Raw genomic sequence first — 16,941 nt, forward strand, 5'->3', positions numbered from 1 at the left:
ATATATTATATAAATATATTTATTATATAATATATAATATATTATATAAATATATATACATATACATTACTATGTATTATAATAATATGTACTTATACATATTTAGAAGGGCTGCTCAGTAAAGGTTGGACCTTTTATTATTATTATTATTATATACATATAATATATGTACATATGTATATAATGTTTGGTTTCTTCCTGCTGTTTCTTTCTATATATATATAGAAGCGCAGGAAGAAACCAAACACTTGTTTCAATAGCACTTTCACCTCTGTCAAAACAATGACAATGTGAATCTGTTTTTTCAATTTAGTCTGTAAAGGATTTCCTACAAGACATCGTAGACCTGTTCTTTTCATTTAGCTTAGGTTAGGCAAGTCAAGAAAACAAGGCTAATGAATGCTGTGATTGACAATTGAGTCTTGGGATGTATCTTTAAACTGAGAACATGCTGCAGTAGATTAAGATTAAGTAAGTCTGGCAGTTAAGAAATATGATGCCATTCAATTTACTTTCCTTATGTTTAGGATTCCATTTATATCCTTCATATCCTCTGCCCTAGATTTTCATTCTTTGGCGAGAAAGTGAATAAAAGAGCAGGTATATTTGTCAGATCTTCCCATGCTCCTTTTCTGAGGCGAGTATTGACATAACACATTAAAATGTATTAAATCCTCTAGGTAAAGAGGAAGTGGGACTTGTTCTGATTCTACTTACATAGCAAAAATCAGGGCTATATCTTCTTAGGTCAGTGCAATTACTGTGGGGTATAGAATAAGGCTTGATTTTATTACCCATACCTCAAACTGGCAGTTCCCTTAAGCATCTCTTGAATTTTCATGATTATAATTTACTGTTCTCTTTCAGCTAGCAGCTTCTGTTTTGTGTGCATGGTAGCCTAGAAACAAATCATATCTGATGTCTGGAGTTAAGTGAACAAATTCTATGGGAAACTTTAAAATGTGTCTAAAATGATGTATTATGTTCTGTTTACTGAGAATACCACTATATCCAGAATAATAGCTCATATTCAACTCAGATTAGTATAAATGAATGCTGTTACACCCTGATATTGGTATGATGATTTACAATGTAAGAAACAAATTGATAGTCCTGACTGGTTCAGACGAGATATTCTCTATATAGGAAATTCTGTTCCTATCTTTCCACCACATGGGAGAGTTTAATTCTGTGGTTGTCAATCTTGTATTCACTGGTGATTGAAACATAAATAGAGAATTTCCAGAAGAGAAGGCACCAGAGAGGACTCATTGCAGCCTTTCAATACTTAAAAAAGTCTTAGAAAGATGGAGAGAGACTTTTCACAAGGGCGTATAAGGGGTGAAGGTTTTGAACTTAAACAGGGTAGATTTAAATTAAATATAAGGAAGAAATTCTTCACTATGAAGGTAGTGAGGTGCTGGATCAAGCTGTCCGGAGTACCTGTGGATGCCCCATCCCTGGAGATGTTCAAGGTCAGGTTGGATGGGGCTTTGGTCAGTGTGATTTAGGGGAAAGTATCTGTGCCCACAGCAGCGTAATTGGAAGCAGGTGATCTCTAAGGTCCCTTCCAATCCAAACCTTTCTAGCACTGTATGATTCTGTGATTATAAGTGATGTGCCCTTGCCTTCAGAATGTGCAGATTCATAGAGACAAACCACTGCAGAAGAAATCTCACTGGGTATGTGTTGGCTAGTTATAGCAGGGAACTATCATTTATTCTCTGTGTAAATGCCTCATCCTTTACTTGTTTCGTTAGCTTGCTTTGTCCTTTTTGGTTAGCTTTTTAAACAGTCTTGGTCTTTTTGAGATTTCCTGCTGTGAACTGTTAGAAATCACACACAGAATATACTGCCAACATCTTAATGTAATGGCTTGGACAGTGCAACTGTTCTTTAGATCTTATAACAGTCCATTTCAGATCTTTAAATAAAACATTAATTCCTCAAGAGTGAAAAGCAACTGGAAAATGATCAGTAAGACTGTTGGCAAAGCACTGCTTTAAACTGAATGAGCCTAATGCCAGTTCCTTGGTTTTGAACCAAACACAATGAAAATGATCATGCTTTATGTTTCTGTCATCTGGACATGTCCAGCTGTAGTTGGAGAGACAGATCCAAACTGGTTACAGCTATTTCTCAACTAATTAGTTATCTGGACATGATTTACTGCCTGCAGCTATGTGATTTACTGTCCAAACCTCTTTGTAAACGGACATTTGATGAATAGTTGGATATAATGTGTATGCATACATGAATAAAACTAATATTCTGCATTTTATATTGTATGTTTTGTATAGTTCTTAGCAGACATTGATAGGAAATAAATGACTTCTCATTACTGAAGAGATTTTAAAAAAACTTATTATTTTAAAGCATCTAATGTTGTTTTCTTAGGAATCTTGAAATTTAAGTAGTTTCTACAGAACTTTTAATGCTGTAAAAAATCTCCAGTAAGTAAAATTTAAGATTGAAAACATACAGTGGTATTTAGGGGGGAAAAGGACTATAATAAAAGAAAATATGAGTCTAATTCAGAGACGGTGGAATCTGTAGACTGCGATTAAGTGTTTAAGTTCTCTACTCAGTGTACTAGGAGGATGAGAGGACGGGAAGAATGTGTTGAAGGAGAACAAGATGCTTCAGGAGGGTGATCCAAAGCTTTTATGTACTAGCAGGGATCAGAGCAGTGAATGCCAAGCGGAGGGTTAGCCTACCTCTCCCAAGAACATACTCACCAGAACCCAGGCAAGTGCAGCTAAATGATTGAGACAGAGTCTAAAGACATTTCCTAATATTATCTAAAAGCATAAATTAAAAGAGCATGGCTAGACTCAGTCTTTTAAAACCTCCTAATGCTGATGGTGCCTGCCAGCACATAACAAAACAATTGCTAGAGCACTCATCTAGAAGAAGGAAAAGCTGGATTCTTTAGAATTTTGAGTCCTAAGATTGCTGTCCGGAAGATTTCAAACTTAAAATTCAAACTTGAATATATGAAAATATGGAAGTATGAAACTTGTATATACCCAGAGGCCATAACTCTTTAGTAATATCAACTTCCAAACCTTCACTTACTCTCTGTAAGGGTTGATATTTGATGGGCAAAAAAAAATCTTCAAAAGCATTCAATATTATTTATTGTCAGCTGAGATACAATTGGGAAGATCTGTTGCCTGGAAGACAGTTCATCATGCAGTCCACCTGTCAAGAAAAGAAGTTATTATCACTAAGTAACTGAAAAGAGAACGAGAACGTTATTGCTGGAAAGATGGGCTGAAGATGCAAACAAGTATCTAGAGATCTCAGAAGAAGGAAATGATCTTATGGGTAGTGATAGCTATTATTCTAGTTCCAGAAAGAGAATTAAGTAGGGTGAATAGGGAGAGGATAGAAACCAATGGATGAAACGCAGTAATTTTCTTAACGCTGTTTACTGGTCCATAATATTAAGCCAAAATATTTTTAAACTTCTTTCAAGCTTACACATGACTTGTAACGTGTTTCCTACTATTCTGCTGAATGATATATAAATAGCTAATCATTTAAGTCATTATTCGTAGTTCTTTGGGACTGATATTTTCCAGACTTTTTCTATTTTTGTGTTGAGTGGAGAAGAAAAGAACCTAGGGAGGAAGACTGAGAATGTGAAAAAAATCCCCTCAGCTATTTGCAAGTCATGGAAAAAAATGCATTGCTTCAACGTAGGAAGAAAAGCTGATCTTCTCATTTTAACTTTTGAAAGCTGTGGCAAAAAAAATGGCTGCAGCTTGAAACTTGTAACAAAGTAGGCTTCCCACTCATGGGGATTCGAAGCTTTATTGTGAAATACAGCATCCACACAGAATTACATATGAGTGAGCATAATCTCTGTGTATGCGCAGTCACAATTCCTAAGATTTTAGAAAAATTATATTACTACTGGTCTTAATTGTGAAATTCATTCTTTCCATTTGGTCTGACCAGAGTACTAAAGGAAAGACAAACTGCTGCTGAAATAATTTGTGGGTGGGAGATTTTTTGTTGCTTCTGTGAAACGCAGTAAATCCTCCAAATCACAATGAATTATGCACATTTACTGGTAGAAAAACAGAAACTTTCACATGCATATATGAAACGTCCCTTGGGTTCTGCTACTGAAAGATACACACAAAGTTTTATTCACAGTCAGTGACAATTGAACCAAAATAACCCAGTATGGAAAAACCAGTATTTGGTAAATCTCAAAGGGTAGAAATTTCATTGAATCCCATTACATTTCAGGCACCTTACAAGTCTTTTTTCCTAGTTCCAGTTGCTGAAGTTGAATATTATTCAGTGAAAAGGGAAATGCTGAGGTTCTTCTTTTCAACTGGTTTCATATTCTTCTTACATATTAAACTTCCCAACCCAAAGTGAATTCAGGCTGTAACTGAAATTTGGCTTTTCTGACACAGTTACTTGTAGCTGCTATTAATAAAGATTTCCTCCTGCCCAGTCTTTGAATTTCCACAAAGAAAACTGATTTAATCTAGTTGCAAAGTGGCAGAAAAGAAAAGCAAGGAAAGGGATTCTATAACAGCAGGAAGAAGGGACTCAGAATACCCGAGTGGTAGCAGGCTGCAAGCAGTGACTGTGGAGTTGGCAGAGCAGAAGATGTAGCTAAATGTGGTTGTGGTACTGGGCATTTTGTAAACACAATAACCAAACTGAAAATGAACTTCAGAGGAGGTGGCAGTGAGTGTTTTTTTGGAATCAGGAGTCAGTTTCACCAAAGAGTTAGTGAAGGAACAAATCAACATGAAAGCCTATAAGAAAAATATACGTTTCAAACGTGAAATGTAATATTTATTACTATTAAGCTGTTTTATGTGACTAACCAAGTGCAGAAATTGCTTTTGCCGTTTAGAATGGAGTGGTGTTTCACTTTTAGAGGTAGTATTTGTAGCTTCTATTAGATAGAACTAAAATGTATGTATTTGAGATTCCTGCTTAATTATTTATTAATACTCTATTAATTACTTATTTCAGTAATAGTCACAAAAGTGACTGAAAATGTGTGGATTAGATTTTCTTGCTCTTTCTTCCAGATTTCTTGTTTCATATGGAACATCCTTAGAGTTTCATATACATATCCTTAGAGTTATGCACTTGTTTTGATTTGAACAGTTGCAACTAACTTTGCAACACATAGAAGTAGGAAAAGTCTGTGTTTGTATATAAAATAACAAATGAAGAGCAAAAGCATATAGCACTTGACTAAAATTCTGTACACAACTGTGTATTCAAAATCCAGTATCAGAGAAGAGTGAGAAAGAACTCATGGATTATATTTAGTTGTAATAGTTAAATTACTTAATTTTGTATAGAGAAAAAGAACACCTGTTTCCATTAATTAACTCTTTCTATATTAATGGAATATAAAATTAAAAAAAAAAGAATTTAATAGTTTTCTGACATACTGACAGTATGAAAACAAGAGATGGTGCAATTTAAAAATAAGTATTCCCTAATGTCTTTCCATGATGCTAGAACTTCTTAGAGCTCCTCCAATTTACATTGTACAGTTACAGGTATGTAAGAATTCAGTCACCCACATGTAAGTAGGATTAAAACATTTCAGTTCGTTGTTGGTGTTGGTCAATGACTTATTAGTATGTTTCTCTATTTTATCCTACTGTAATCATAACTTTTTATTTTGGATGTACTACTCTTATTTTGTTGCTACATTTAATTCTTTAGTTCTCTTTAATTTTAACTTAGAATGTTTTTTTTTATTTTTTTATTTTTAATTCTGTGCCACTAAATTTACTGTACTGTTAAACTCCTAAAACAAATTGGTGACACTTGTCCTTCTGGACGATGGTAATATTGGTATTTTTTCCTTTCTTCCAGGGGTATTAGAAAAAACATGCTTTTATTCAAATGGGAGTGAGGTCCTCACAGTTAATGGTGACATTGAAACGTCTAGCAATCTTTTGCCAAACATGGTTGAAAACGATTCCAAGACTCATCGCACAGTGGATATCAGCACATGGACTCCCTCCTGGACCACTACGCCTTTATCCCAAGTTGGCCAAATGAACACAAACTCAAATATGTTTGGAGAGACTTTAGAGGAAAATGCATTTGCACCTACATCTCCAGCATCAGTGCTCAATCCTGATCTTACAAACGACGATGCTTTATCAGAGAACCCCAAATACAGCACCCAGCTTTTTGCCACTACAGAGGGAGAGCCATCATGGTCGACAGATGTCTCCTCTAACATCAAAGACAGGATGACCACTCTACCTGCATTAAGTCCTACTCGTCCATCTGTGTCACAGAAAAAGGAGCAGAAAGAAAGTAAGTTTATGTTTTATTTGGCTTCATAATTCTGATTCGAATGAATAGAATACATTGCTGGCTGCTTCTCAGTGCGTTCCCATGAGTTCTGAGGAATTAGCCCCTTTTTGATAATTTATATTGTCATATCTATTCATGTTGCAATCAGTATGTTATCAGGGCATTTCATAAGAAGAGGAAGATACACTAAGTTCATTCAGGAATGAATATTTACAGTATGTTCCTCAACTGGTGAAAATCATGCATGCTTACCATGTCTGAAAATGAATTACTGCAGGCTTAGTTTGTAGATAGAATTTTCTAGATTCTTTTGAAATTATATATGTGGTAAGTATCTTCCTGAACTGGGGATGTAATGACAGTTACAACATTTCCTATGTTAATGGGTAAATTCTTTAATTTGAAGTTATTTCTCAGTGCTACAATAAACTTCCAGTGAAGCTTCTGGTGACATTTCTGAGGACCGTTATGGGAATGTCAAGAAAGAACAATAAGTTAACTGTGATCAGTTTTCATTGGTTTGATTATTAAAAAAAAAAAGTGCATTTCATTACTGCCTTAGTAGTTTTATTGATTAATCATGTCAGTATTGAAAGGTTTCTTTATATTCTTTTGTTAACCCTCTGAACTTTATATAGGTTAAATGTGTGTTAAAATGTACTTGATTTTCTTTCATTGCCTATCATTCCTTAGATGTTCATCTCATCTGATCATGAAGCAATACTTACTTCAGGTCACGGAGATATCTGAAATAAATTAAAAGAGATGGCCAGTGACCTAACAGTCGCACTTCGTATAAGATGTATATTTGAAATTTCTATGAAATGAAAATGAAGAGAGGGTATCTGTCAGTAGGGATCTCTTCCAAAAAGCCACTGAATTATATGATGTTTTGAGGTGTCAGTCCTCTGTTGAGTTCCATACTTAGTTGTAAGATCTGATATTAGCTATCTACCCAACGAATGTATTATTCAGGTGTGAGTGATCAGATTGTTTGCATCACAGATTTTTTTGCTCTGCTGTTTTCTTTAGAAATATTTTGCCTTCAGGAGTTTGTTCCTTTCCTTCCCTGCCCCCTCATTATCATTAAATAAGCAGATAAAAGTTGTGAAAGAGCTCTTTATATCCTTCCTTGTTCTTTCCAGAGTGAAGTAAAAGAGGAAGCTCTTTAATTTGTATGTATATATATACGTGCATGTTTGTATATGTATCTTAACTGAGCACATGGAACACATTCCTTTTGAGGGTGTTCCTTTATTGTGAATCAATAATTTGTCATTTACTCCATCTCCTGCAGTGTAGTTATTCCACAGGCTGTGGGAATTGTCTAGGCTTTCTATACATTACATCCACTAGATTTTCTTTAACAGATTCGTATCTTGTTTATTCTCCTCACATCCAAAAATCAGAACAAATGTATGTAAATGTATACTTGTATCCTGTTGGTGGTTCATTTATTTACCTTAGTCAGTATGTAGTATTCTATATACTATATATATACTTGGGGGGATCCAGGATATTTTATTCTCTGAATAATTTTGTGTTCCCGTAGCTGTACAAAGCATTGAGGACTAGAATCATAGGCTTCTCCTACTATCTCACCCCTGTACCAGCCTTTGCAAATTATCTCCTTATACTTCTTGGCTTCTTTGGTCTCTCCCACTTAACTTTGCTTCCCAGAGAGAACTCCACTGAGGTTTGATGTCCAGAAGTATTCTCTTGTTGAGATGGGGAAAATCAGGAAAAAGTGATGTATGCATTTTTGGCATAGTTAGGCTGGGGTAGTCTTTTGGAGTGCAAAGGGGTTTTTAGGGCAAGCAAAGCACTTAATGACTATGTAGGAACAGTGGTAGTAGATCAAACAGTTTCATTGTCATGAACCAGTTGCGACCGTTAGCATGTGCCAAAAGAAGAATGAACTAGGACTAGCATATAGAAACATCTCAGCATTGCATAGTAGCAGATTCCAGTGATCTGTAGTGAGTCTTGTTGAATTTTCTTCCAGTAACTTATGTAATTTCTTTTGGGCCAATATAGAATGGATATTTGAGCTTTCTAGGCCTATCATAAGGAAATTAATCTGGAAATGAAGTGCGAGGCTGATGTTTCACTGTTACCAACAAACACTAGCAGGTCATCCATCAGGACAGGTTTCATCTGGTTCAGATGTGGTCAGGTGAGTGCACTACTGATGATTTAGTAAGAGAGCATAACTTGGACTTTATGCTGTTTTTATGCAGGATGTTGAAAGACAAATGATATGTCACACAACACAGAGGCTGCCAGTGCAAAACTAGCCAGACAAAATTCTCTGAAGACATTTGAAATGGCAGTAATATGGCTATAACATTTTTGGTCTGATCTTAATATCCTTAGTACTGGATTTGCTATAATGTTGAATCACAGCTTCAATAAAATACGTTAGAGAATATTAATAAGAGAAATTATAAACACTGTGACTATATGATATTCACTCAAGACTTTAAAATAACAATAATATGAGATTTCTGAATTACTGACTAGAGTGGAATGAAATTTTGCACATGTGACATCAATTATTATAAAAGCCCTTGCAGCATAAGGAAGTGCTTTGTCAGAAATCCTAGTCAAGAATAGATTAATAGGCAAATGGGAATGAATGATACAATGAAGAAGTGACAAATAAGTTTGTTTTCCTTTTACAAGAGGAAGCAATACTTCACCGTCTGTTTGAAACCTCTTTGACGGAGTAAATGACATTTCTGGTTAAGTCAGCATACTTGTTCTTTAACCAGAGACTTCTCTGACAAGTCTTAAAGAGAATTGTCTCTTAGACTAATTGCTCATTCAAACACAGGGAAGTATATGACTGGTTAGGTTCCACTGTGAAGCTTACCAATGGAGCCTCATAGGGTTTCATGTGAATGTAGAGTTTACACTATACCTTAAAAATGATCCAGGAAGGCAGTGAATAGTCAAGTAACAACATTTCTACTTGTACTGAGTAGCCTAAAATGAATATATGAGATAATGCACTCAAAAAAAAAAAAAAAAGTTGAGGGTTTGCTGCAGACAACATTCTGGCTCAATGATGGTCAAAAAGGCAACTCTGTTCCAGGTATTGTCATGATGTCAGATGTTGTCATGAGGGATCCAGAGAATAAAAGGAAAACTCATCACTTCAGTGCATAAGTTCAGACAAAAAGAAAGAGGAAGAATTGGAAAATGCAAACAGCAGGCAAACAGATCAATAGAGATGTGTAATGGCTTAGATGTGAGGAAACACTGAATATGAATAAGACTCTTTTCCTCCTGGAAAATTGCCCTACATTTCTGACTGGCTTGGAGAAGAAGAGGCAGTGGTTACTCAGTGTTTTTCTTTATATTAGTAGGTGCACAGTGCATTTTGGTTATCAGACTAAGTTAAAGAAGATAGTCACAGCTTCACTGAATACATAGCTGCATTACAGAATAATGAGAAAACCAGAAAGTATGGAAATGCCTGGAAAACTTCACAGAATCACACAGAATCACAGAATCATCTGGATTGGAAGGGACCTCAAGGATCATGTAGTTCCAACCCCCCTGCCTAGCAGGGCCACCAAACATACACATTCAGATCAGGTTGCCCAGGACCCCGTCCAACCTGGCCTTGAACACGTCCAAGGACGGGGCATCCACAACCTCCCTGGGCAGCCCGTTCCAGGGCCTAACCACTCTCCTAGTAAAGAACTTCCCCCTAACATCCAACCTAAATCTTCCCTCCTTCAACTTAAAACCATTTCCCCTAGTCCTGCTGTTATCAGCCCTTTTGAAGAGTTTACTCCCCTCCTGGGTGTAGGTTCCCTTCAGGTATTGATAGGCTGCAATGAGGTCACCCCGCAGCCTTCTCTTCTCCAGGCTGAACAAGCCCAACTCCCTCAGCCTGTCCTGACAGGGGAGGTGCTCCAGCCCCCTGATCATCTTAGTTGCCCTCCTCTGGACCCTTTCCAAAATCTCTATGTCTTTCTTGTACTGAGGGCTCCACACCTGGACACAGTACTCCAGATGAGGCCTCACAAGAGCCGAGTAGAGAGGGACAATCACCTCCCTGTCCCTGCTGACCACCCCTCTCCTGATGGAGCCCAGGATCCCATTTGCCTTTTGAGCTGCCAGAGCGCACTGCTGGCTCATGTTCAGTCTCTCGTCCATCAGGACCCCCAGGTCCTTCTCTGCCGAGCTGCTCTCAAGGACCACTCCTCCCAGCCTGTACAGGTGCCTGGGGTTCCTCCGGCCCAAAAAAACTTCATGATGAGTTGGTCTAGTTCAGGCTTTTAAACTCAATAGTCCGTTTTCAACTCCTGATTTGTGAAGCCTCAAGACTTTACGCTGCCAGAAGTTGTTACACTCCTAGGGTGATTGTTCTTATTTGCGCTAGATTCTTATTTTTCTTGGTGGTTCCTTGCAAAAGCTAATTTCTGCATCAGATGTATCCTCTATTACTTCTCTTTCTTGCCAGTGAAAGAGTGCAATAGGAGTGGATTTTTTGTTTTGAGAGATTAGAGTTTGTATGAGTTCAGATTTAAATGTGTTGTTTGGAAGGCATGGTCCATAGGATGGAGAATTTCCTAACGTAACAGAAACATCAATAAGAGATTTTTAGTTTCACCAGTAGGCTCACCAGTGGCATTTGGGGGTATATGCAGTAGTAGTCTGTTTATCAGCAATAGTCATTATCTGAAAGAATAAAGGATGTTTTTCCAAGATAAATATCAATACACTTTCATCTGTACTTTTCTTCTCTTTGAAACAAAAGTTGGCTGCATTTATGCGATAAAGTGGTAGACTGACCAGGAGACATCTCGTGTATCAGATTGAGAGTGATGTTTTCATTTCAAATGGAGCAGACTCCCTGGTTTATAATACTGCTGATCTGGGGAGACTAATGGAATATGCACTGAGTCAAGTGGTATTAGCAGCTACTTTTGTTTCTTCCACTTACTGATATTTATATATATATATATATATATGCTTAATATCCTTTTTTTTGGTCCTATGCCAGTTCTCTCATACTTCTCTTCTAGCAGACAGTCAAGTAGCCACACAGCCTTTTCATGCACTCAGATGCACATGGAAAACTGTGACCATGCTCAAATACTAATAGGAAAAGTAACATGACCAAGTGTTCTGAGCTTGATCTTCTACCATCCCTTTCTTTGCGGAGCCTGGCATCCAGCTCGCCCAGCGCTCTGGCAAGCAGCACACAAGCCTGCCCTTGGCACAGCCCTAAGTGGGTTGTATGGAAATAAGGGATGTATTTTTTCAGCTCTGACTATTTCTGAAGATACTGAATAGAGTGCTAGGAAAGAGCATGAGTCTCAGGTGATCACGGATTCCCAGTCAGCTCCCCTCTGCACTTAAGCAAGCGTGTAAGAGGATGATCAAAAACAAGCCCTAAATGGTTGCTTTTAGGAGTGAAGTGAGAAAGTGCCTTTGCAAAAGTGAAACACTGTTTATGGACTTCAGTTCAAAAAGCATATGTTTTATTTTTGCATGTTTGCAACTATTACCCTTCCTAAAAAAGAAAACAGATATGCTTGTTATGTAGAGTAGTAGCGATAGTAATGAGAAAACTCTTTCATGTTTCATGCACATTTGAAATGGAGCAATTTATTTGCAACACCCTGCTCTGCCCAGAGGTCATCTCTTATTGTAATATAACAATGCCTAATTCATACATTAAATAAACATTTTTCTCTCACCAGCACTCTCCTTTCTTTGCATTTGGTATTTTGCCATAACTATAAGCTATGAAGAACAAAGCTGGCTCAGCTTTCTGTTTGGTAGAGAAGAGCAATATGAGAATCTCTTTGGAGATAGTTGGAAGGGATGTGTCATGGATGGCATGAACCAAGAAATTACCCGCTTCTCTCTCCTTGCCTCGTGCTTCTCATTCCAAGCTAAGGTACTCAGTAACAGCTTTCCAAGTTGGACCATAGTTTTCATCTCCTTAATCCCTAGTCTCCAAAACAGTGGCCTAATAAACTGTGTTTTCTTTTGTCATAATTTATGTTTAATTATTCAAGTTGGAGCAGACCCAATTATATTAAGTGTAATAACAGCGATAGACCCATGGTAGATATTTAGAGATATTTATCTTGTTCTGAATAAAAATGAAAAATGTTAAAGCATGAATTTCCCCTGGAGCAAAAATAGTTTTGGTCTTTCAAATTGGCAAAGAAGATCACAAACTCTGTTGTTCGAAGTCCTAAGCCAGAACTTTGGCCAATCACCTGCTTTCTTTTTCATATTTTTCTTCTTTCTTTTTCATAGAATACATGTAGATTTATCATTAAAACTTCGTTTTATGAGAAAGAAAAAGCTAACTAATTTTTAACACCTGGTGCATTACCACTCTCAGGCAACTGGAATTTGACAAAAATGGTAAAGAATCATGTGAAAATTGTAATGAGGTTGTTAACACTTTCATACATTTACCTCCAGATACGTGAGCCTTTTATTCCTTTCAGTAAATTTATGGCTCCTTATTGCAAATATTCTGTTTGTAGGTGATCATCTGTCCAAATACACTTGGGTTAAAAAATGCTCTGTAAGAGATACCTAACAGATTAAAAATATCTATTGGAATTAACATTGTGATGGGTACTGTAAGTAACTATCACAATCTCCCAGCAATTCAATTTTCACTCATTTACCAATCTTTACACTTCAGCCTTTCCACCACACCCTTGACTTTAGAACAAGAGACTCCCTCACTGGAAATAACTACCAAGTCACCATTGTTCCAGTTTTTAAAAGACATGCAATGTGCTTCTATAGTTAAAACATACACACCTTTAAAATGTTTCAATGTAAAGAACAGAAATCTTTTCAGCTTTATGTATTTTGCTTTTATGCATCTATTATGGTTGTTGTTTTTTTTTTTTTTTAACATATTGTTGCTTGTAGTTTAAAGTGTTTTGTCAAAGTTAAATAACAAACTGAACAAGTGGTTAAGGTAGAAGTCATGTGCTAGCCTGTTATGACATTTCCATGGAGGGGATCAATAAACACAAGTCATCCCTAACATAGTGATCTATCAGCTTCTCTGAAAAGTCAGTTATGTGCTATTTCAACAAAAAGATGTTGGTGCTAGTATTGTTCTGTATTGTAATTGCTGATCAGTTTCAAAAGGCACACTTCCGCCTGTCTGATAGTTGAGTGTGATTTTATTTTTTATTGAAGTTTATCTCCTTTATGCTTCTGTGTGGTCTGTTTTGGCTTATAGTAGAGAGAGTGCAATCGGCTGTAGAGGCTGAGCTATCGTTAGTATAAAATGGAAAAATCTAGGCTATTGTCCAAAAGGAATGCACTGAGAGAAGCTATATGTATTTATTAGTGCAACTATATAAAAGAAACACATTTTTAATTCTGGGAAGTGCAGATGAAATACAAGTATTTAAAAATCTGAGTTTGCATAGGCAACTTGCAAGCATCTTGTTCGTAAGCTTTAAATGCAACTAAACTAGTATACAGTAATAGGGAAACTTAGTGATAATTATGTTAAGCTCTTAGACACCTGTATATTAATCTATTCCTTTTACACACACGTGCGCGCACACACACACACACACACACACACACACACACACACACAAAAACACCCAACAACAAAAACCATGTTTTTTGATCACTATCTCCTCAGACTGTGAAAGTTTTGTCAACGTTCTTCTTTGTTCACATTATGATCAAATAGAACAATTGGAACTCTAAGGAATGATTCCACTGATGTTGATAGCTAAGCTTGTCTGTGAACAGAAGCATTTGAACTCTAGCGGTAGAAACATGTTTAAAATGTGATACCCGAAAGAAAATTGCAGTGATACAGACAAGAGAGTCAGTAGCAGTAGCAGCCCCTCAGAATTAAGAAAGGGCCAAGAATATCCCACACCATGTTTTGCAAAATATACTATAACAAACATGCAGTGAAATTCAGAAGATGTAGGGTGCAGTATTTCTCTGTAGAGCAAATTGTCTTTTACAGCCAGTAGTTGCCTATGCTGCAATGAAACAATTGCACACAATTTTGAAAACCATAGCTGTGGAAATCTTCCACAGGGAAAACAAACTGAAATCTGTTAGACTGCTAAGTCTATTGTTAGCCATTTAGAACAGTCCTTGCTAAGCCAGAGCCTCAGTACACCAGGATCTTAAATTCCATCTGCAAACCACCAAACAGGAAATTGCAGTTAGCAAATCATAGATTTGACATACTCCCAGTGTTTTGCTTAGGAAGTGAGGTGCTGCATTTTGTTCCTGGTTTCTAGACAAATCTCATAGGAAGCCTTAAGTAGGGTTTGCTACGTTATTTTTGTCTGAAAGTGAGGTAAGCACTAAGTTATCACTGTGAGTTGAAAAAAGGATCGTAATCTCCTACAGAAGAGATCAGAACAACAATTTGACTGTTCTTCAGAGTTAATTAACCAGAGACAAATGGGACAGCTCAAGTACACTCTATTACTGTACTGTCCTATTCACAGCCTGTTGAATAGCTTGTTGAATATCTCAACCATTATCAGTCTTTTATAAAGCACTGTTTTGTTTTGAACATGACAGTATTGATATATAATTAATTGCTGTCAATCAAGGTAACATTCATGTTTGTTGTTCCTTGAATGCGAATGAAAACACATTAAGAAAAAAAAATCTGAATTCCTCCTCCCATTGGTCCTGTGGAAGCTAGCATTTATTTTACACCCTTACCCTTTTTTGTTTTTCAACAAAGCTTATCAGTAATAGTAATGTAATGTACATCTTTCAAAACAATAGCAGAATGCAGTCCAGTAGTCTCTAATGATTGATCTAATCCTAAAATCAATTTCATTTTGTGTCTTTTGTTTATTTAATGGTAGGTTCTTTGAAATATGTCTCCAATTTCACTAAAGAATCCCAATAAAATGGCCATTAGGAAATAGCTAATCAGAATACCAAATCTGGAATATAGTCCAGGTCACACCTCATGGGGGTAGGTACTCAGCCTCACCTTTAGCTAATGAGCTTACCTGCTCTCAGCTGTTCCTGCCTAAGGGATTAAAGAAGCAAGTATGTGCCGTAGCTAAGAAGGGAAATGTTTGGAATTGCTTGTGTTAAAAGAATTGGGGCTCAAAAAATGAGATGGCTTATTGACAAGTCCAGTTTTCTGCAATAGCCCTTGTCAGTAGAACAAACAAGTTAGAATTTACAATTGGGTCAAGCTCTTTGAAAAAATTGTTTGATGCAGACTGGATGTGGTGCTCCACAACTTTCTCTGTAGAGCAACCTTTAAAACAAGATTACCTTTTAAAAAAATACAGTAACATTTAAACTCTGATCTAAAGTATGAGTTATATGCCCCTCATGGCTTTCTCTCTGTGACCTGGGAGATAATTAACTGTTTTTCTGTCTGCTGCAGGTGGTCACTGTCCTTATCACCTTTCCCTTTGGTAACTATGGAGCTGAAAATCACTCATTCCTTTCAAACTGTATAATTCATTAGCTGAGCTAAGTTAAATCCACAGCAATTGCTTTCAACTAGCCTTGGAGTTTTACTTCTATTTTAGATCTGTTGAAGAGGCTTGATGTTCAAAATCTTATCTCCTTCCTCCCCCACATGTAATCTGTTATGAGTCACCTGGGCTTCGTTAAAAGGTTAATACTGCTGAGAAAGAGACCCTTTTCCCTTTGCTCAGAGCCATGTAGTGCTGTGGTTTTCACAAGGTGCTGTTTGTTGGCTCTCTGAAGAGGTGACTCGGTTGTAACGTAGGATAAGATGGCTCTTGGCTGGTTTAGCACCAAAGTTGTTGTCAGCATGTCTTATCATTTGTGTTGTGGCATTTTAATGGTGTACATACAAAACAATTATTTAACAACTCAAACTTACGTGCAAGTAGGCAATAGTCCTCTTTCAGCAGTTTAACAATGAGTTACCTCGTTTTGAGCAAAAGATCATATGCACCTAGTAGTTTTAAAGACATCTTGAACTGTATGAGCCCTGGACTGATACACGTACTTCCTGAATATAATTATGGTGACCCGTCTTGGTCTGTGGTTTTTTCTGTGCTCTTATTTTGTGCATTTTAAAGCTTTGACACGTTTCAGCAAATATATAGATTTAATTGCCTAACAGTGATGCAGAATCTTCAAAATTAACGTATGGAGCACTTTTCACTATCTTTAGGTAATTTCTGAGTAATTAATTTTAGATGATTCCTATTTAACATAGTGGTTGTCACAACATAAGCCATTTTATTCTTGAAGTAGGTATTTAAACTAAGTGGGCATTATTGTTTTGGGTTGACCTCAGTTGGCTGCCAGGAGTCCACTCAGGTGCTGTCTTATCCTTCCTCCTGAATAGGATTGGGGGGAAAATTTAAGTAAAGTTTCTTGTGGGTTGAGCTAAAGACAAAGAGGCCACTTACCAACTGATGTGCCAGAAAGGATAGACTCAACATGGGTAAGGTAAATTGAATTTATTGATATTTAAAAAAAGAGTTGAATGGTGAGAAACAGATAAAAGCATAACAACCTTCCCCCAATGCGTCTTTTTTCCCAGCTGCTCACCTTTACTCCTTTTTTCTTGACTGGTATGTATGTTACAGTGATTGAGAGTTGCTGTCA

The 16,941-nt window shown here is 36.8% G+C and overlaps 1 protein-coding gene across 2 annotated transcripts in view; it reads left to right on the plus strand.

Moving 5' to 3' along the window:
- CORIN (corin, serine peptidase) overlaps positions 1 to 16,941 on the plus strand; it is a 122,434-nt gene that overhangs the window by 16,956 nt on the left and 88,537 nt on the right. For both annotated transcript variants that reach the window (XM_042870666.1, XM_042870667.1), the window contains exon 3: positions 5,875 to 6,327. In XM_042870666.1, the coding sequence (XP_042726600.1) occupies positions 5,875 to 6,327 (453 nt within the window). The remainder of the gene's footprint in view (positions 1 to 5,874; positions 6,328 to 16,941) is intronic.

Source organism: Lagopus leucura, unplaced genomic scaffold, assembly GCF_019238085.1.
Source record: "Lagopus leucura isolate 7727_CA_CO unplaced genomic scaffold, USGS_WTPT01 Super-Scaffold_100004, whole genome shotgun sequence".
In the NCBI taxonomy this organism is placed as follows: Eukaryota; Metazoa; Chordata; class Aves; order Galliformes; family Phasianidae; genus Lagopus; species Lagopus leucura.